At 39.3% G+C, this 23218-nt stretch overlaps 1 protein-coding gene across 3 annotated transcripts in view; it reads left to right on the top strand.

Annotated features, from left to right (window-relative positions):
• LOC127448353 (WAS/WASL-interacting protein family member 1-like) overlaps positions 1-18446 on the top strand; it is a 28478-nt gene extending 10032 nt beyond the window's left edge. The window contains exons 3-8 of one of the 3 annotated variants that reach the window (XM_051710812.1): positions 1993-2122; positions 2272-2394; positions 4276-4938; positions 9549-9701; positions 17073-17177; positions 17505-18446. In XM_051710812.1, the coding sequence (XP_051566772.1) occupies positions 1993-2122; positions 2272-2394; positions 4276-4938; positions 9549-9701; positions 17073-17177; positions 17505-17551 (1221 nt within the window). In that variant the 3' untranslated portion in view covers positions 17552-18446. Of the gene's footprint in view, positions 1-129; positions 2123-2271; positions 2395-4275; positions 4939-9548; positions 9702-17072; positions 17178-17504 lie in introns of all 3 variants that reach the window. The other 2 variants (XM_051710813.1, XM_051710814.1) reach the window with 2 other exon arrangements.
• Positions 18447-23218: the final 4772 nt, after the last annotated feature.

Here is a 23218-nt window from a genome sequence, read left to right on the forward strand (position 1 = left end):
TGACAATAAAAACAAAAAGGAATGATCTATAAATTCGATTCACCCTGTGCTATATTGAAAGCACTACAACAACACATTAATTTATGTTTTACCTTGTGAATTTAATTGTTTTTTTGTTTTTTTTATCAGATGATTGCTACATGCTCCAAAAAAGTTGGGACTGTCGGGTGTTTATAACTGTGAAACATCACCATTTCTTCTAATAACACTTATTAAGCATTTGGGCACTGAAGACACAAGTTTGTTAAGTTTAGAAAGTGGAATTTTCCCCCATTCATCCATTATGTAGGTCTTTAGCTGCACGATTGTACGGGGTCTTCGTTGCCATCTAATGTACATAATGCACCACACATTCTCAATTGGAGACAGGCCAGGACTGCAGGCAGGCCAATCTAGCACCCACACTCTCTGCTTACGCAGCCATGCACTTGTAATCCAGGCAGTATGTGGTTTGACGTTTTCCTGCTGGAAAATACAGGGACGTCCCTTGAAAAGACGGTGCTGGATGTCAGTATATGTTGCTCCAAAATTTGTACATATCTTTCTGCATTAATGGTGCCCTCACTGATGTGCCATGGGCACTGACACACCCCCATACCATGACAGTCACTGGCTTTTGGACCTGACCCTGATAACAGCTTGGATGGTCCTTTTCCTCTTTGGTTAGGAGAACATGAAGGATTTTTTTTCCAAAAACTATTTGAAATGTGGACTCATCAGAGCACAAAACACGATTTCATTGTTCTACTTTTCATCTCAGATGAGACCAAGCCCAGAGAAGTCGGCAGCGCTTCTAGACAGTGTTGATGTATGGCTTCTGCTTTCCATAGTAAAGTCTTAACTTGCATCTGTGGATGCATTGAATGGTGTTGACCGACAAAGGTTTACAGAAGGATTCCTGAGCCCATGTCATGATATTTATTACAGATGAATGACAGATTATAAAACAGTGACATCTGAGGACTCGGAGATCATGCACATTCAGAAGTGCCCTTTGCAAACCGAGATTTGACCGGATTCCTTGAATCTATGAACTATATTGTGCACCGCAGAGGGTGAAATGCCACAAATCCTTCCAGTTTGTCTTTGGGGAACATTGTTTTCAAAGCGCTGGATTATTTGCTTTCACATCTGTTGGCAAATTGGCGAGACTGGACAAGTCTTCAAGCCTTGTTCTTGAAGGACTGGGATTTTTTGGAGGCTCCTTATATATTATAACTGATTTCCTTACCTGTTTAACATAAACTTGTTATTTTGCTATTAGTGCTATTGTTATTAGTCCTAAATTGCCCCCGTTTCAACTTTACTGCAATGTGTTGCATGCATCAATTTCAGAAAAAAACAAAAACATATATCTCCAAAAAGTAATGCTGCTGATGAGGTAAAACTTGAAGTACCTTGTCTTTGTACTGTTTTTGCTTGAATACAAGTCAAAGTACATATACAAATCACTCCTTTTATTAATTAATTTATTTATTGGTTTATATTGTTTTTATTAATGTTATATTATATTGTGCCAAGGATTTTTTTTTTGTTTTTGTTTTTTGAAAAAATAAAATAAAATACATTCATCACTGTACTTTTTCTCATAATAAATGTAGTTATAATGAAATAATCAAACTTACCTTTGTTATTTCAATAAAAGCAAGATTTTGGTAGAATTTGTTGTTTTTATTCTACATAACCCATTAAAATGTTATTATGATCAATGGGGACATGCAAATTGGCTGATGTTCCATTGAAAAACAACCACTTAAAAATAAAATTACTATTTTATGTTAAAAAAAATTCACACTAAACAATGTTTAATCTATCCAGTAATGTCACTGAGTTCAGTATAATATCAGTATAATGAACTTATATAGTGTACATCAAAATTTGAAGTTCTTGTCATTCAGGTTCAGATACTGATTTCCTTTACATAGTTGTTTTGGGTTGACAGCAATGTGTGTTGTTGACAGAGCCTCTTAAATTTACATGTATTTCCACCAGGCAAACACAGAGAAACCGAATCTGAACAGATCTGACCAGCAGGGGAGAAACGCTTTACTATCAGATATCAGCAAAGGCACTCGACTGAAGAAAGCAGTCACCATTGATCGAAGTGCCCCAGTGCTGGAAAGTGAGTTATCCTGGTTTTGTATTTAAAAAAATTTTCCAAACTTCATAACCAACCAAGTAACACTATGTGTGCAACTTGTAAATAATGTTTTAAAGCCCAAAACATTATGAAAAATTAATAGATCTGTTATAATGTTTTTATTTACACAGAGCCCAAAGGAAGTGGTGGAGGAGGAGGAGGTGTAGGAGGGGGCGGAGCTCCAGGTGGATTGGGTGGGCTTTTTCAGGGTGGAATGCCAAGGCTAAGATCACCAGGAAGTAAAGACAGCAATGGTAAATAGAGACACTATCCCCCAACCCCCCCTCCCCCACAAAAAAGAGTTCATCATATCATATTCAAATCTTGGTGTTTGGAATAAAAGCCTCTCGCCACGTCAAGAACAAGTATTATATGTAAAATAAAATAAATTATATTTTACATAAAGTCAATTAAGCCAATTTTAGGATCATTGAAGGTGCTATATGTAATATTTTTACTGTAATAAATCACAAAATGACCATAATATGTCATTAGAGAATTAGGAAACATGCTAAGTTGAAATACTGGCTTCTTCGATAACAATGCTACAGCCAGTATATTCTACTTTGAAGTTTCCATTCTGGGATGGAATTTCTGTTTATGTTTTGGCCTGTGTGTTCCTGCCCACTGCCCACTCACCAATAGTATTTCGACACTGCCGGGTTGCCAGATTTGAACAAGTTTGCAGACAAACAACGCTGCGTGCTGCAGCCATGGAAGCCAGCAAACAAACTGAATCAGAGATAACAGATTCCACTCGAACTAAAAAACCTAAAAGTCCCAAATACACCATGACCAGAGGCGTAGTAAAAAAGGATAAATATTGGAGATGCCTTTGGAAGATGGAGACAGTTTCAAGCCCAGAAATCCTTTAAAACAGATGCTGAGTTGGCTAATTCTGGCAACCCACATGAGCTTCGAGTCTGAGGCAGGGCAGACAACTCTCCAATATTTTGAATTTGGACTGCAGTACCCATTTCAAATGCTTGTTGTCAAACTTACATACAGCACCTTTAAGATTTTTTTTCTTGCATTGTGACTTTTTAATGAGAAAATGAACAAAACGGTACGATAGTATTTTTAAAAAATACATTGGCATCCCTTGTAAAATATCATGGTAAATTAATATGAAAATCATTCAGTAGTACCATGGTACCCCTTCCATTCTCATAACTATAATGGGCAAAAAATAATGACATATTATTTAAATGGTGAAGAATTTATACATCAGAGTAGTATTTGTTGTACTGCCTTTAATTTCTGTTGATTCTGTTGTCATCATAGGATGATTTTCATTACTTTATTACAGTAATGAGAATTACATTTTTTCCATTACAGTAATGGGAATGTTAGGGGAGAAATGTGCTTAAAGGAATATTTAAGCTAAAATGTAAGTTAAATCGACAATGTTTTTGGCACAATGTTTTCTTTTTCATTAAAAAAGCATAAATCTGTGTTCCAGTGAGGCACTTACAATGGAAGTGAATGGGAGCCAATTTTTGAACATTAAAATCCTTATTGTTTCAAAGGTATAGCCACAAGACGTAAACAATATGAGTGTTAATTTGATTGTAGTGTGAAAAAAACACTTACTAACCTTTTCTCTGTAAAGTTGTAGCCAATTTTACAACTTGGTTGCCATGATGACATAACACTGTAAACCATAAAATGACCGTAGAATCGATATTATTACAACTTTCCAGCTCAAATAATACACGACTTTTAACAGAATAATTAATGCAAGTGCTTTTATAAAATTATAAGCTTCAGATTTCTGCCTTTTAACGCTCCAAAAATTGGCCCCATTCACTTCCATTGTAAGTGCCTCACTGTTCCCTTGATTTGTGCTTTTGTAAAGAAAATGAGGCACAAGCAGAAATACATTTTTGTGGTAATCAACATTATGCCACAAATGCCTTCGATTGAGCTTAACTTGTACTGAACCCCGAATATTCCTTTCATTTTCATGAACGCAATGCAAAATTGTAATTCTTATTTTTTCCTCTTGATTTAGGAGTGAAATATGACCCAGACATTTCTTTGTGAGAATCACCCAACAGTTGAAAGGTTGCTATACTTAAAATATAATCCTCATTCATATTCATTGTTTTTTTGTGTTTTTTTCATTTAAACAGTAAGAGCACCGATGCCACCCACAGGCAGGCGATTCCCAGCACCCAGTAACTCGGCGGGAAGCAGACCTCCAGTTATACCACCTGGACGACCTTCACCTGTCAGGGCTGGACCCCCACCCGTACCCCTCTCAAAGCACAGCTCTCCTAGTGGCCCACCACCTCTTCCTGGAGGAGGTCGCCCACCAAGTTCCTCATTTGCTGTACAACCCCCTACCCAGCCAGGCAGACGTCCAAGCCTTCCTCCCACTCCGAGGGACTTTCAGTCTTCCTTGCCTCCACCCCCAATGCCTGCCAGTGCCCTGCCACCATTACCAACAATCCCCAACAGGTCATCGGATGACTTCCCTCCCCCTCCACCACCCACAGGAGGACAGAGAATGTCATTTTATCGAGATGGACCTCAACCGCCACCACCACCATCAACAGAGAGTAAACCATTCACATCCTTGACGCAGAGGCCTATGGGTAATCCACCTCCATCCTTACCTCCAGGACGAGGGGGGCTACCACCGATTCCCCCACCCACACGAGAGGAGCCAAACGCTAGAGCCTCACCAAGAAACAGCCTTCCTCCACCACCACCACCTGGACGCTCCAGCCCATTGCCTCCACCACCCAATGAGAGGCAACCACCATCAGGAAGGAGTCCATCCATACGGTCAGGTATGTGGAGGGTATGTAGCTTGGTTTCCATCCAAGTTTTCAAAAAATGCTGGATGGAAATAGAGGGTCAGGAATTAGCTGGTTAGCAGGTCCCAGTTAGCTCCTGCTGGTAGATGCTGGAACTATACCCTGTGATTACAAAAAGCATGTTTCTCCATTCAAAAGTAGCTGTGCTTTCTGACTAAATAATTTATTTTCAAGACACACACAGTTGACATTATTTTATTACATTATAGTACATATTTGTCTGGTGACAGATTGTTTATGAAGGACTCTTAAAAGCGTGGAACAGACATATATTTTTCCCTATCGGTTCCCATTGTCGAGCGATCAGTCACGAGACACCCCATCCCTAAAATGAACGCCCATGAGCAAAGATGGTCGCTAGCTGAGCAGATGCCTTTGAAATGAATGGAAATGCAAATAGATAACTCTCTCTGTGTATTTTAGAGCTCCTTGGATGAAAACACCAAGATGCGAAAAGTTTCCAAAATACATATAAAAACTTGTACGTTGACTTGAGGTGTATACATTTTTTATTTGGTAAGAAGACATGCGCATCAACAATGACGGAAATTCATTTACCAAATATGTTCCTATAGAATATACAGTAGATGTGCATAAAAAAGTCATGTGACTTTGCTTCAGAAAATCATGTGACTGCATAATTCACTCAGTGAATGTAATCAGTATCATCGCATATAGCATCTCAAATGTTGTTTTGGTTATTCTGAAATTCCAAAGCCTGTAATCTACTAATAGCTTCCAGAACTGTGTGACATGCTCCCAGACTTAAGGCATCTGCTGCTGAAAGCTAGCAAACATGAAGTCTGTCAGAGCATTTTTTCTGCATGCTCTAAATTGCAAGTAATTCATTACCTTTATCAAAAGAGCCACAGTGGCTTCAACATCCATCGCCATTTCTATTTTGTGCCAGTTTCCCCTGTAGTGCCGATATTGTTCTCTTGAACACATTGGAACACATTGCCTTATTTGCAAATTATTTTTGTGGAATTCTGATTTTTTTGTGTGCATAAATTAAATTATTTGGATGGAAACAGAGCTACTGTTATGCAGTACCTGTCACAGTCTGTCTCCCTCGTGTTTCCTAGGACTCTTATTTTGAAGTGTTTCCCCCGGACTACGTTACCCAGTATGCACTGCCCTCATCACTGACATATGTTCCTGATTGTTCTCACCTGTTTTACATTCCCTCATTAGCTTTTGTTTGTATAAATACCCTTTAGTTTTTGCATTCCTTTGTCAGTTCTTGTTTGTTGTTGTTTTGAGTTCCCGTTTGTTGTTTCACTCTCATCATTTTTATTAAAGCCTGCAAATAGATCCTACGTCTCCTGTCTCATCTCAGCAACTACTCGTGACAGAAGAACTGACCCAACATGGATCTAGCGGCTGTCCGAATTCTGCTTCTCAAGCAAGAGGACAGTCCAGTTGAGGATCACGTCTGTGAGTTCTTAGACCTAGCGAATTTAGTGCACTATCCAGACCGCTTTCTGGTGGTTTTCTTCCGGACCGGTCTGAATAGTACACTGAAGGAACTGATGCCTCCGGCTGATCCTCACTGGACACTCTGAGAATATGTTGAGAAGGCTCTGGAACTTTGCAGTTCCCCTTTCACGGTGGATTATGGCGGGAACTCTGGGCCAAAACCTGCATCTTCGGCTCCTTGCTCCAAGCCTTCCACGGCTCCTTGCTCCAAGCCTTCCACGGCACCTTGCTCCAAGCCTTCCACGGCACCTTGCTCCAAGCCTTCCACGGCACCTTCGTCCAAGCCTGCCACGGCCAACGAGCCAGCGCCCACGCCTGCCACGGCCAACGAGCCAGCGCCCACGCCTGCCACGGCCAACGAGCCAGCGCCCACGCCTGCCACGGCCAACGAGCCAGCGCCCACGCCTGCCACGGCCAACGAGCCAGCGCCCACGCCTGCACGGCCAACGAGCCAGCGCCCATGCCTGTAGCCTCAACCGTCCCAGAGCCAATGCCCGTAACTATGCTCCCAGCTGTCTGGAAAAGGAGAAGTAAAAGGACACCTTCTCCCAAGTCTCTGCCCATGCTCACGACCATGGAGGTCGTTCCCCAGTATCTGCCCATGCTCACGAATATGGAGGTCAGTTCCCAGTCACTGCCAGCTCTCGATGAGCCTCCCACAGCGCCGCCTTCCATGGCTTCACCCCTCGAGCCTCCCACGGCACCACCTTCCATGGCTTCACCCCTCGAGCCTCCCACGGCACCGCCTTCCGTGGCTTCGGCTCTCGCGCCTCCCACGGCACCGCCTTCCATGGCTTCGCCCATCGAGCATCCCACGGCTCCTCCATCCATGGCTTTGCCCCTCGAGCCTCCCATGGCTTCGCTTTCCTTGCTTCATCCCTCGAAACTCCCATGGCTCCACCTTCCATGGCTTCGCCCCTCGAGCCTTCCATGGCCTCTCCCCTCGAGCCTCCCACGGCTCCGCCTTCCGTGGCCTCTCCCCTCGAGCCTTCCACGGCTCCGCCTTCCGTGGCCTCTCCCCTCGAGCCTCCCATGGCCCCGCCTTCCATGGCTCAGCCCCTCGAGCCTCCCACGGCTCCTCCTTCCATGGCTCAGCCCCTCGAGCCTACCACAGCTCTGCCTCCCATGGCTCCGCCCCTCGAGCCTTCCACGGCTCCGCCTTCCATGGCTCTGCCCTTAGAGCCTTTCATGGCTACGCCCCTCGAGCCTCTCCCCACCTGCTTTCGTCGAGCCTTTCCTGGCTCCGCCTGCCTTTGCCGATCCTCTGCTGGCTCCGCCCTATTAGTCTTCCACGGCTCCGCCCTCAGAGTCTTCCACGGCTCCGCCCGCTCCCCCAGAGACTCCTCCTCCAGCAGTTCTGCCCGGGAGGGGTTATGTCACAGTCTGTCTCCCTCGTGTTTCATAGGACTTTTATTTTGAAGTGTTTCCCATGGAATACGTTACCCAGTATGCACTGCCCTCATAACTGCCATCTGTTCCTGATTGTTCTCACCTATTTTCCATTCCCTCATTAGCTTTTGTTTGTATAAATACCCTTTAGTTTTTGCATTCCTTTGTCAGTTCTTGTTTGCTGTTGTTTTGAGTTCCTGTTTGTTGTTTCACTGTCATCATTTTTATTAACCTGTTGATGCTTATTGACCCCGCCCATGGGTTTGACTTTACTTTGCTTAAATTAGTTCACATTTACCATATAGTGTGCTGTTCAAAATTGTTCATAATGTTGACAAATTATACATTTTTATAATATGTCAACATTATTAACTCTTTTTTGACTAGACTATATAGTATATGTGAACTAATTTAAGCAAAGTGACATCAGTTCTGGGGGGTGATGTGTAGAACTTTGGAGAAACCTTTATATAGATTACCAATTAAACCAACATTCCAAAGAAAACATGTTTTGTTTGAAACATTTCGATTAGAAAATATATGAAGGAATATTTCTTATTATTAAATTGATAGTTCCAGTCCTGGATGCTGGTCAATAACCATGCTTTATTCACAAATATTCACAAATTTATTAACAATCGAGCTACTAAATCCCTGCGCATCACCCATAGCTGATATTGTTGTTGCATAACAATATTTTATTACTGTATACTGGATGGTATTTCATGATTGTACTTTAAAAATAATAACATTATAATGAACATTTTTGTGCTTAAAACTTTTTTTTTCTCCATGTGCTATAAAAGCAATAAGGCACTCAAGGTTGTATCATATTTTCAAAAATAGTCACAGTATAGCACGGACTCTTGTTACTTGTTGAGTTAAATTGCCAGTTTTTCATGTTAGTTAGTGCAGCGCAAACCAATGCAGTGAAATTATTTAAAAGGTACCCCTATGTTTACTTAAAGGAATAGGTTACCCAAAATGTATAATTGTCTCATCATTTACTCACCCTTATGCCATCTCAAACTTGTAAGACTTTTTTTCTTCTGTGGAACACAAAGGAAGATTTTTTTGAGAATGTATAAGCTGATTTTGTCCATACAATGTAAGTCAATGGGGTCCAAAACTTTTCGAGTAATCCATGGTAATCCATATGATGCAAGTGTTTTAATCCATGTCTTCTGAAGTGATGCAGTTGCTTTGGTTAAGAAACAAAGCAAAAATGAATTCCTTATGCACCAAAAAGCTTCACTTACGCCCTGCTCTCTCCTAAGTCATTTCAAGTGAGAAGCTTGTTCACGCTTCCATCTTCTTGACGCATACATGCGCGCTCATGTTTATGCAAGAACTTCCAGTTGTATTGTGCACGTGTCTGTTCTCATGTGTAGGTGAGTAAATGATGAGCGAATAATCATTTTTGGATGAACTGTTCTTTTAATTGTAATAGTGTGATACAAGAAAACTGAAATTATTTCCATCTTTAACATTTGTAAGTTTAATATTGTATCTTATACAGTATATTAAGACATTTGTGATGAAGACATGACAATATACTGCATAGTAGGCAAGATAAATGAAGAATGCATTTTAAAATACCTGCATACACACAGTTTATTTGATTGTTATGAGGTTGTAGAATGAGACATTGTTTTGTTATTTTGTGGTTTAAAATGCCACGTATTCCTCGTCATGTAACTGGATCTCCTCTCCAGGTCCTCTTCCACCCCCACCCATTGGAGGAGGAAACAGAGCTGGAGTGTCACCCCCTGTACCTCCTCCTAATCGGCCAGTTGGATCAGGCAGAGCCCCTCCACCTCCCCCTGACATGATCAATGGCTTCCCGTGCCCTCCTCCACCTGCCACAGGTAGATTTTTGATAAGAGAATGGCAGCCCACATTTAGTTCCATACAAGTCTATTTCTGGTAGACTTATTAGGTCAACAATAGAAAGAGGCTAGAGTGTAGTTTAAAGCTATGTAACTTTTGGCCTAGTGGTTGAAGCATAGAACTGCAAGTAAATTGTGGAGGAACACTGTTTTGGTAATTACGTCAGTCGGGCTTTGGCTCTGCTCTTCTGCGTGGATGAATCTGATGGTTTGAGGAGTACCGGTGTAACCAACATATCAGAGTGAATGACACTAACAACAACAACCCCCTACCCTCAAAAAAAAAAAAAAAAAAAAAAAACAAAGGAAGAAAAAGACAGATATCCAAAAAATATGTCTTATTAGCAGGCAAGTAGCACATCTTCCGCTGCTGTTTTGACTTGTTGAAAATTTATTTTTCAAAATAAATAACATTACAAAAGTTAGGCGACGATGACATTAGACATCAGATGAAGTCAAACGGTGGAAATTATAACTTAGCTAGCAGGCAAATAGACTAAGGTAGTATCTGGTTTAAAGGTTGCCATTGTTACCAGCATAAAGTAAAAAAAAAATTCCCCCATTGTTCTAACTCGAAAATTAAATTGAAATCACTGAAGTACCACAATGCACAATCCATAATAAAATGGAAAATGGAAATGGATATTAAAATGAATTTTAATATGATTATTCAAGTGTCTTATCGACTATTAATGTTTGGATGTATTATCAATTTAAGAGGTGAAACTCGTGATACTGCTGATTCAAGTTCAATGATAGACTTCATTATTTTTACATTATTAATCTTGCCAATGAAATCAATGATGAAAACGTTTGTTGACGAAAGTTTTTTTTTCGTCAATGATAACGAGAAAATAAAGGCACATCATGATTATTCTGCAAGATATTAACACTGCAAGATATAAACAGAAGAAGAAACATATTGATAATCTGTAAATAGAAGAAGATATTAGATATGAATTCATTTAATCCAACCCGATCTCATGAAAATTTGTACATAATTTACAAGTTGGCTATTTCGTATTAGATGGAAACGATGTGCAGCGATGTCATTGGCTGTAGTGAAAGTTGTAGGACTTTCGAGTGCAGTCGCACGATATTATACAAATTAGCCAAATTTAGAAAAGTCGTACGAATCCTGACGATTTCGCTGTGAGAGTGTGTTGTTTAATCCATCAATCGAGTGTGTTAGGCGTTTCTCCACTTGAGCTGCGAGAATACCGGCAAAATGCACCGCTTTAAAACAGGGTAAATGCCCCTAATTAGGTATTTATCCCATTTTAAAGCGGTTCATTTTGCCGGTGTTCTCGCAGCTCAAGCGGAGAAACGCCTAACACACAGTATGCTTAAATTTAATAGTTTAGTTCTCGTCAAGATGTGTCTATTTTCATCTCGTCTTCGTTATTGTTGACGTAATCAAAAATTCCTTGATCAACGAACATTTTCATCAGTAATTTCGTTGATGAGATTAACACTGCCTGTCGAGCGAGAAAAACTCCATCTCTAGGTCGGTTTTAAATCCTTTCTCAGAGTTGTCGCCACCTATGAAAAAGCCAAGCCGATGTTGTTTTGTGTTTTATTACAGGCTCTGTAGCTTTTCTTTTTTGCTTGCAGACTCTTCTCGGTTTGAGGTTTCTTTATTTTGAAAACTGGTGATTCCCCAGAAGGTTGCCTTTTTGAATATTCGATGGTCAATGCTGCTCATGTGTGGTGGCTTTAAACTACCATCACGCCTATCACCGCACACAACCTTCTTTTCTTTATTTATGGACATGACATAATTATGCACATATGACTGCAATCAGCCTGCAATCTTATGCAATTTCCCACCAAATCCGTCCCGACAGCTCTAAAATATAAATCATTATTATAGGCTTACCATAGTGAATCGGGGCATGTCAAATTCATGGTTTAGAAGACGGAATGTTGGTGTACTTGCTCATTAATGAAATTTTGTTCATTTCTAACAAAAAAATTGTACATAGTGTGGCTTTATGGAATATTACTAGGGACATCATTTGTGTCTAATGCTGCAGATTCTGCAAGGGGAATGCAAACTTATGCACTCAACAGTATATGCTGTATATACATACACACTATACATACACACACATACTGAATGTTTCTTACTTGAGCAGTGAATTTAAACTGTAAAATCTAAAACATTCTTTTGAGTTGGAACCATCTTTTTAGGTGGATGAGCTTTGGGTTATGCATACATGGGTTTGTTTCATGTCAATTGTGTTTTATAGGCAGTTTCATCACATCTCTTTCTTGTGCCTTGCTGTTATCCACATGCAGATAACAAGCAAATGTAATAAGGTTTTATAATTGAGATGGTCATTACATGAGTAGAAAGATCAGATATGTGTAATGTTTAAGTGTTTAAATGGTTATATTTTAGCATATTTTTTATGTTTTTTCACGGTACTGCCCACATGCCTGATAGCCTTCCATTGTACTGTAAGTGTACAGTGCTGGGTAGATTACTTCTGAATAATCCTCAGGTATACCTCCCGAATACCTCGGTAGCATTCTCGCAGCTGATGCGACAGTGGACTCTGACATCAGTGCCCACATCGCAAAAGCTAGTGTTGCCTTCGGTCGACTGTCTAAAAGAATATGGGATGAACACGGCATCCGGCTGGACACAAAGGTGGCAGTATATAAGGCAGTCATCCTCACAGTTCTGTTGTATGGATCTGAGTCCTGGACCATTTATCGCCGTATAGATAACCAAACTTGATCAGTTCCATATGTGCTGTCTCTGTCGTATTGCACATGTCAAATGGCAGGATAAAGTCCCAAATACTGAGGTACTCCAGACCTGTGGCATCACTGGTATTGAGGCCTTCCTGCTCGCTGCTCAGTTTTGCTGGTCTGGACATGTTGTACGTATGGCAGATTCACGCCTGCCGAAGTAGGTTTTCTATGGCCAGCTCCAGAGCGGCATGCGCTCTCAAGGAGGGCAATTAAAACGTTTCAAGGATGGCCTCAGAGCCAATTTGAAACTATGTAACATAGACCCAAATGACCTTGAAGAGATGGTCGCAGACAGGACATCATGGCAAGCACAGTCCCATACTGCCATAGACTCCTTTGAGTCCAGCCGGATCACCGTTGCAGTAGACAAACGAAGACACGGAAAGCTCAATACCTTAAAAATAACAACATCTAGCCATGTGCGATAGTTTATGTTTATGTGCGACACCTGTGGCCGGCCATGTGCTTCGAGGATCGGCCTCTATTCACATCGTAGGACGCACCAACAACCACTGTGACGAGATCTGTCGTGTCGACAGCTGATAACTTCTGAATTGTAATGATTAAAAATTTTATGGTTTAAATTGGACTCAGTAACATAATCTCTTGGATTGCATTTTTAATGTAATCAATAATCAATACTTCTGACCTTATTCTTGTTAATTTGGTGTCACATGCATTTGAGTAGGATAAACTTACACCATTTTGACATAATGTTGCTTAAATGCATTAAATAAAACTTAGTTAATGGATCAAAATATGATAATTTACATTATTTCTTTTTGGTGTTTTTTACTCACTATTTGTCTGTTTCTGATTGAAATAAAAAAAGGCACTTATAATGTTCTTATTCTGACAATGTTGGCATTACAAACACCATCTATGTGTGGCAACAAATCTGACCAAATGTCTCAAAAGTTGTTACAAAAGTAAAAGCACATTTATTTAAGCAATTAGGAAAACTTAAACTAACCTTACTGCACTAGAGCAACCGGTTCGGTATTTATGTGTGAATTACTAAACCATCTTCAGTGTAATTATGGCTAGTCGCTCATATCAGGTCTGTGTGTGCAATAAATTATAAACAGTTTACTGCCTTTGCCTGGTTAAAATTTTACCTAGTAATCCATAAAAAGTAACTGTAGTTTTATTAGAGTATTTTAAAATATAATTTAATCTAATTAAAGTACTTGATTTTTGTAATTTAATTATGTAATCCAGATTGCATTTAATCCATTACTACCCAGCACTGTAAGTATTAAGTATACATTGTTTCCAGTCGTTTTTGTTGCCTGTATCAACAGCATACCACAAATGTGGTACAAAGACAGCAGGTTGGAAAGAACCTACAATTTCTTGAATAACAGAGAGACCCTTTGACCTGGTTTTGTCCACAGGTGAACACTGAATATAATTTGAATATAAAGGAGAACCACAGAGAACCTAATACAGAGCCTTGCGGCACACCATACTCAGTTTGATCTATCAGTTCCTTGTTCACACAAACAAAGTGGTTGCGGTCGGATAGAAGGATAGTTCATTCATGCATCCCAAGCACACAGACACTTAGCATAATGTGCACAGTATAGGCTACTTCCTATAAATTGCAATGAAATTAAGAGTAGTATGTTAGTATGCTATTTCGAAAAGAGTTTCAGAAGCATGTGTCCTCCAGGGCAACTGTTTCCAGGGCCGTGGGAAGATGATTTATGTTGGGGGTGCTGTAGTGGGAGGTGCATTTTTGTGTGTACATGTAGGCTGACCAGATGAACTTGACAAAAAATCTAAATAATATATTCAAGTTATGTAATTTTATTTGTAGACTACTTCTGGAAAATATATCACAAAATGCAGGGCTACGCTTTTCCTAACCAAAAGAAAATATGATCCTTTCTTTCTCTTTAAATAGTTAACACTGCTGTTGTGTATATTGGTTGATGCATGTTTTTCTTAAGCGTTTATTTGAGGATGTGAAGCGCATCTTTTTATTTTCTGGTGTCTTTGACCATTGACATTAGACACAGAGAACTTCAGAAACAACAATAGTTAAAGTGCTCACAGACAGCACAGATTCACTGGCTTTTTACTAGCATGTCTATTCGCAGTGGGCCACCTTTACCTGGGTTATTTTTAGGGCATTTTATAGAAGACTCGTTGCGTGCGAGAGGAGATGGGAGATGCTGTGCTGCTGCTTTCCCCGTGATTGGTCTGAATATCTCACTGCTGCATGGTGCTGCCTGCTCTATCTTGTCTGTTCATGCGCTGTCAATGTCCTCTTTGCTCTGCGATGTTGTGACTGTGAGAAAAGGGACGTGTGGCGTGAGAGTGTGAGAACAGTGTCAGTTGCGTGATTCTAACGGTCAATGCGTGAGGCAAGGCAAGTTTATTTACATAGAACATTTCATACACGATGGCAATTCAAAGTGCTTTACATATACATTTTAAAGAAAATATAAGATACATAAAAAAATAAAAAACAGTTAAGAAAATGAAATAAGAATAAAAAGTAATAAAATAAATTTGAAAACATTTAAAATGATTCAAATGAATAATAAGAAAAAGAATAATAAATTGATAACACCATCCATAACTGTTGTTAAATTTCCCTGATTAAACAGAGGATAACCAAAAATTGTTAACACACAGTTTAATTGCTGTTAACCTTCCCTGATTAAATGGAGGATAACCAGAAATTTTAAACACATTGAGAAAAAGTTATATACAAATTAAATAAATAGAATAAAATAGAATAATTAAAAGGAAAGAAAGACAAAAGCAAAATGATGTAGTGCAAACTGTAAGTGCAGCACAGAGCTCAGTCAGAAAATACACAGTTAAACAGATGTGTTTTCAGTCTGGATTTGAATGTGGCTACTGTTGGAGCACATCTGACCTCTTCTGGATTCTGGTTCTAAACGCTGTCTCACCTTGTTTTGAGTGAACCTTCTGTATGTCTAACTGACTTGATCCTAATGATCTGAGAGATATTCAACAAGCATATCTGAAATGTATTTAGGTCCTAGGCTATTGAGCGATTTATAAACGAGTAATAGTATTTTAAAATCAATTCTAAATGTGACTGGAAGCCAATGTTAAGACCTGAAGACTGGAGTAATATGCTCAGATTTTTTTGTTCGGGTGAGAATCCTGGCAGCGGCATTCTGAATGAGCTGCAGGTGTTTAATGGTCTCTTTGGGAAGGCCAGTGAGGAGTCCCTTGCAGTAGTCCACCCTACTGGTGATAAATGCATGAACAAGTTTCTTGACTGGATACGTGAGAGTTGACAGCCCTGGTAAACTTTTCTTATGGGCTGACAGACAGCAGCAGAGGTGGGAGGGGGTGATAATTAAGGGGGAAAGTTCAGCACAGTGGAAAAAAAATCACCGCTTATACTGAGAATTCGGGAATGAACGATTCTCTCATTATTCGTCATGAGTTTTTCAATACAGAAAAAGCACGAAGTACAGCAATGATCATTTTCGTAATATATTAGGCTAAGACCGATTATCGGGTCAAAATGCGATTTTATTGGAACATCTGGTCACCCTATATACATGGGTTTTTATTGGCTGCACATAGCACTAGCACAGACAAATTTACTTAATTCACAGTGTGCAGTGGGTGTTCTGATAATAGATTTTTTATTGAGTTTGAGCATTTTTTCTTTTCTTTTTTTCTTCTTTTTTTATTACAACAAAACACCTCCTTGTAATATAATATAGGCTACTATATTACTGTAAAAATCACTGTTAATGAACGAGTGCAGTCTTTCTAGTTTTCTGAGATTTATTCTTGGCCGTACAACAGGTAAGAGGCAACACGAAAAGCACAATCGAACTTAAGTGCATTATATTATCAGTGCATTCATAACACTCGCACATAATCTTTGAACACGCTACAATATCAATCAAGTGTATGCCAGTCTTGTAATTATCAGGTCCCGTTGCGCACAGCAGACAAGAACATATCCACACATTAGGTTCAAAAGCCCAAACTACACAGCACACAAGAACATAGCAGATTACATTTTTTCAGCAAGAGTATAGCCTATCAGTGTAATGTTAAAAGGTACTGAGAACTGTTAATATTAATTGCTCGGCTGCAGCTTATAATAAACCAAAAGCGTCACCATGAGATGCGCAGCTAGGTGCTCCAACAGTTAAAATAGTCCAAACGTGGCTTGGCGTTCAGGGGTTGTTGAGATGAAAGCCCTCATGATTTATAAATAATTATGACACTATTCAGTGTTGTAAATTATTTCTCAAGACTTCCTCAAGCATACAGTTTTTAGGAAAACATTTCCAAAAATATTTTAATGTGTTTATTAAAAAGCACCTGCAGCACCCCTACTTCCCACGGCCTTGATTGTTTCCGATTGTTGAAGTGTGTGGTCAAAAGGCAGTGTGGAGTCATTGGTACATCAAAGCTATTGCCATTAGACAAGGACAGCCATTCCAAATAATAATAATAATAATAATAATAATAATAAAAGCTCTACTATTTGTAACTCAGTGCTAGTATAATTATTATTAATTGATTGACTCTATTTGACCCTACTCTTTTTGTTCTCTTTAATTATTTCCCAAGATGAATGGGGGATGAGATTTTCATTCCATCCTCAGTCTGAATTACCTCCACCAGAGCCATACATCCCCTTTCCAAAGACTTACCCGAGTAAGTCAGGGGGAAAAGGTGAGCACTCTGGTATTTTATGCAGCACTGTAATAGATAAAAAAAAATGTTTTGTCTTTTCCACATATTTTAATGTCCTCATCAATTTAAAAGCATAGATGATAGTTGTTTTGAAGCTTTATTCTTCATTTTGTGTTTTTGTGATTCTAGCATTGTGCCAAGCACAGTATTAGAAACTTTCTAACCCACCATGTGTTTGATGTTTTTTTACTTTTTATGGTAGACACTTAAAACTTAACCTGTTTGCATATTTTACATTTATGCAACATTTCATTTCATGTCAGAATCCTCCATTTGACGGTTTATTTATTTTCATTTGTTTTTCAGGGATGAGAGACAGAGGAGCGCCACCTTTGCCCCCCATTTCCAGATGAAAAGTGTTTGGACGTGCAATAGTTATGTTAGTTCACATCTAGATCTAAATGAGCTAGATTTCCCTACACTGAGAAGGTTTTATTTTATAAAGATTTGACATTTTGAGTTGTTGTCTTTGAATTGATTAAACTATAGTGTTTCATACAAAGTAATTCTGAGCCAAATCCTCATAGTAAAAATGTACTGTATATCCATATACTGTATAGCTAATAAAGTCCATCCTGTCATCATGCTGTATATGAGAAAGTTTGACAAACAACAAATTAACAATCACCAAATTTGACTGATTTTCTTCTATAAAAAAATACCATCTGCTATTTACAGTTAATTCAGTTACATACTTGACAGCTGGAACGTAACTGTGATATTTTGGAAGATGGTCATCCAATCTTGATTTAACCTGAACACATGACACAGAATAAATAATTTGTCAATGTTCAATATAGGGAATGGAACATAGTTTAGCAAATTCACCAATGAATGAGAATCGTAAAAGCATACCAGGCTACAAACACACAAACTGTAGCAGACTCACAACAACACCAGTGTCATCAGCACCTGCTTGTTTTTACAGCATTTATTAATCTTAGTTAATGTTAATTAAAACATATACTAATATATTAATAAAAAATCAAAAGTTGTGTTTGTTAACATTAGTTGATGCATTATGAACTAGCATGAACTAACATTGAACAATTGTATTTTTATTAACTAACATTAATAAATGCTGTAAAAAATATATTGTTAATTGTTCATTCATCAAAATCAAAATCATTCATGATACTTAATGCATTAACTAATGTTAATGAATGAAACCTTACTGTAAAGTGTTACCAATCTTTTGAACCCTTATGTTGTGTTCTGGTCATTTTGAATAAAAAACAAAAATTCTTATGATTTTATTTATTTATTTTCCATTATATGCGCAATGACAGTAAACAGCATGTCAGTGCCCTCGTCTAAATCAACGTGATAAGCAAAATCTCAAACATAAAAAATACATTTAAAAAATCATGAAATGTCACTCTACCAATAACAGCCTCTTTGCACAACTGCACCAAATTGACAGTATTCTGCTTCTAACGCAGGTGCACTGGCTGTCGCTTGGACAAGTGCTTATGGGTTTCTTTTTTCTTGGATCTTCAATAGTTATGAAAATTCTATAACATCATAACCATGCACTGCAAGACTGTAAAAACCTCTTAAAAGGGCATACCTTGTTGATGCTTTATAACGAGACCATTAAGCAGCTGCATGGCTCTGCATCAGACCAGTAGATATGTCAACTGCTAGAAATGTATCAAGTATCATGTCTATCTCAGTTATGCGAAATCAGTGGCAATGCACGTTCCCAAAAATCATTGTATTATAATCATAATTATGCATTTCTCACGGCCATCGATGATAGTGCTTTCTCGCACGTGCACACATATAGAGCGTGAGGAGAGAGAGAGCGCGCATCTATGGTGGTGATATACTGTATGTATAGACTTAAATATAAGAAAAGGGGGCTTCAAGGTAAAAAGGTAGGGAACCACTGGTCTAGTGCATATTTTCATAGAAAAACAATAAAAAAACAGCATATACAGACACAGAATTGCTTCTTTGTGGTAGTTTATGTGATATAAAATATATTAACATTGTATAACTTTCATGAATAACCCATTAAGCATCAATGCATTATTCAACGCTTAATAGACAGTTAAAACTGAAAACACATTAATGTAGTTATGAATGTCATAAAAGTTTGATTTAAAAGATTTAAACATTGATGAACTAGCTACTAATCTGTTAATAATTAGTCATACCTACAGTATATGTTTTTTAATGGCAAATGGAAGTATAACGTGTCATCAATATATTATTCATTTATTAGTGTGCTTAAAGGAATAATTCACCCAAAAATGAAAATTTGCTGATAATTTACTCGCCCTCAGAACATCCAAGATGTAAATGACCTTCTTTCTTCATCAGAACAGGATTTAAGATTTTTAGGAAAGTATCCCAGGTTTTTAGCTTCATCCAATGCAAGTGAATGGACACAAATCTTTGACGGTCCAGAAAGCACACTTAGTTATGTAATGTCTTCTGAAGTGAATCGATACATTTGTGTGAACTAATTGCTAATTCAAATTTTATTAACTTTAAAAAAATCAAAACACTGAATGCCTCACGTCGCTGTCATGTGACCTCATCACGTTGGCGCGTTCACGCGAGAATTCAGAAGTTCCGCTCAGTTTACCACAGAGGAACGTACTTCACGTGAGAGTTAGGTCAATTTAATTAGCTACAGAGAGCTGGCAGAAGCGCCAATTTAAAGTTAAAAATGTTTTAATTAGTGATTTGTTTTTCACACATACGTATCGATTAACTTCAGAAGACATTACTTAATTGACTGGAGTCGTGTGGATTACTTTGATGCTGGCTAAGAGTGCTTTTTGGACCGTCAAAAATTAGTGTCCATTCACTTGAATTGGATGGAGCTAAAAACCTGGGATATTTTCCTATAAATCTTAAATCCTGTTCTGATGAAGAAGGTCATATACATCTTGGATGGCCTGAGGGTGAGTAAATTATCAGCAAATTTTCTTTTTTGGGTGAACTATACCTTTAAGGAGATCCGTCAGGACTGATCAAGTCAAGACTTGGTGCTGCCTGTAAGGTTAATTTAAGAAATAATAATTTGAAAAAGGTTTATCACAGAAGACGTCCTTTTTCATTTATGAAGAATCTTTTGTTAATGAAATTTGTAGTAATTTTTAATGCATGCTCTATTGTGACACATTACCAGTTGTCACAACCCGAACACCAACTGTGCCCCTAAATACCGCTAAGTGGCTTATGAAAATTTCGTACACTAATACTCACTGCAGTTTGGCCTCTGAGTGAAACAATTTGCTCATTGATTACTAATTGAGACCTTTCCAGCGATATATAACACATGGCTATCTCATCTTTATGGTTCTACCAACTCTGAATATAATTGTGAATAAATCTGCAAATAATGAGAACGAAACCGTTCTTATTTTTCAGCAAATTAAAAAGTATTATTAAAAGAATTGGTAGGATCAGATATTGTAACGTGTGCTGGCAATGACAGGCAGATCAGAATCAGAATCAGAATCAGAATCAGAATGAGCTTTATTGCCAAGTATACTTATATATACAAGGAATTTGTCTTGGTGACAGGAGCTTCCAGTACACAACAATACAAATACAATACAAAAACAGCAGCAAGACATAGATAATAATAAAATTTAAAAAAATAGTTATACACATACGTACATACACACATACACATACGTATTGCAATCTAATACAAATCTGTTAACTGTTAATGTACAGTGCAAATGGTTCTTTTTTTTTTTTCAGAGGAATGAAATGGCAGAAGATGTTGGATGTGTTGGATAAATATAAAAAAAGATATGTACTATGTATTGCACATAGTTATTGCTCAATGGGGCAATTTAACTGTTCATGAGATGGATAGCCTGAGGGAAAAAACTGTTCCTGTGCCTGACGGTTCTGGTGCTCAGAGCTCCATAGTGCCGTCCAGAAGGCAACAGTTCAAAAAGGTAATGGGCAGGGTGAGTGGGGTCCAGAGTGATTTTTCCAGCCTTTTTCCTCACTCTGGAAGTGTATAGTTCTTGAAGAGGGGGCAAGGGGCAACCAATAATCCTCTCAGCAGTCCGAACTGTCCTTTGTAGTCTTCTGATGTCTGATTTCATAGCTGAAACAAACCAGACAGTTATTGAAGTGCAGAGGACAGACTCAGTGACCGCTGAGTAGAACTGTATCAGCAGCGCCTTTGGCAGGTTGAACTTCCTCAGCTGGCGAAGGAAGTACAACCTCTGCTGGGCCTTTTTCACAATGGAGTCAATGTGTGTCTCCCACTTCAGGTCCTGTGAGATGGTAGTGCCCAGGAACCTGAATGACTCCACTGCTGCCACAGTGCTGTTTAGAATGGTGAGGGGGGTCAGTGTTGGGGTGTTCCTCCTAAAGTCCACAATGATCTCCACTGTTTTGAGTGTATTCAGCTCAGTGTTGTTTTGACTGCACCAGACAGCCAGCTGTTCAACCTCTCTTCTGTATGCAGACTCATCATCATCTCGGATGAGGCCGATGGCAGTGGTGTCGTCTGCAAACTTCAGGAGCTTGACAGAGGGGACCTCGGCGATGCAGTCATTGGTGTAGATGGAGAAGAGCAGTGGGGAGAGCACACATCCCTGGGGGGCACCAGTGCTGATTGTACCGGTGCTGGAAGTGAGTTTCCCCTGTCTCACAAGCCGCTGCCTGTCTGTCAGAAAGCTGGTAATCCACTGACAGATAGACATGTGAACAGAGAGTTGGTGTAATTTATTCTGGAGTATAGTTGGGACGATGGTGTTGAAAACTGAACTGAAGTCCACAAAAAGGATCCTTGCATATGTCCCTGGTCTGTCCAGATGTTGCAGGATATGATGCAATCCCATGTTGACTGCATCATCCACAGACGTGTTTGCTCGATAAGCAAATTGAAGGGGATCTAGAAAGGGTCCAGTGATGATCTTCAGGTGGGCCAACACCAGTCTCTCAAATGATTTTATGACCACAGACATCAGGGCGACAGGTCTGTAGTCATTAAGTCCTGTGATTAAGACCTGAAGACATGAACAAACACATTTAAACGTGACTTATACCCCCCACAAGGGGTGGCTCCTGATGCCCAAACATCAACACAGTTCAATAGGGAGCTGGGTGGGGAGGGGAATTTTGGAAAACACAAGGGATACATAGGTGGCGGCCATGGAAACATGACGTGGTAACATGGCATAACGTGGCTGCTGAGGCTTGCAATGCTGGCTTGTTGGCCGTAGCAGGTGTGGGCCTGGACCGTGGAGCAGAGGTGGGCCAGTGACGGGCATGGGGCAGACTCGGGCGTGGCTGTGACAGGGCATGGGGCATGACGTGGGACCCTGGCTCGGCGGCCACTGTAGGAGTGTATAGTTCCTCATCAGCCTCTCCTACAGTGAAAGATGAACCACTCATCTGCAGGGCGAAGTCGATGTATTGAGCCAGACTGAAGGTACTCCGACCACCAGGCATCAAAGAGAAAACTGGCTCATTCAAGCCTGCACGGAAGAAGTGTTTGAGGGCGATCTCATTAAACCCAACCTGGTTGGCCAAAGTGCAGTAGTCTTCTACATATTCCTCCAGGGGACGATTCCCCTGACGTAGGTGCAGGAGCTGAACTGCTGGGTCGAGTATTCTGTAACGTGTGATGGCAATGACAGGCAGACGAAGACGAGATGATGTGAAGAACCCAAGTGCAGTTTATTACAAACGTGAAAACCAAAAACCGTAAATACAACATGAAAACAAAACAGACATAAACGACTGGACTGGACTGGACTGGACAATGCTACACCAAAACAATACTCAAAGACAAAGGCAAACATAATGGCTATAAATACTCTGACAAACCTGTCATAATAAAAAATACAAAAAGTTGATAAAAAGATCTAATGAAATATATTGTGATAATATCTGCAATATGAGAGATTTATAAACAATCTTAGTGGGCTGGGAACACAAAATGTTTTAGGACAAAATTAACACAACACAGTTGTTAATGATGATCATCAAATATGTCAGTTGATTAACACCACCAGAAAAGACAAACATCA

The sequence above is a fragment of the Myxocyprinus asiaticus genome, chromosome 11, assembly GCF_019703515.2.
Source record: "Myxocyprinus asiaticus isolate MX2 ecotype Aquarium Trade chromosome 11, UBuf_Myxa_2, whole genome shotgun sequence".
Classification (NCBI taxonomy): Eukaryota; Metazoa; Chordata; class Actinopteri; order Cypriniformes; family Catostomidae; genus Myxocyprinus; species Myxocyprinus asiaticus.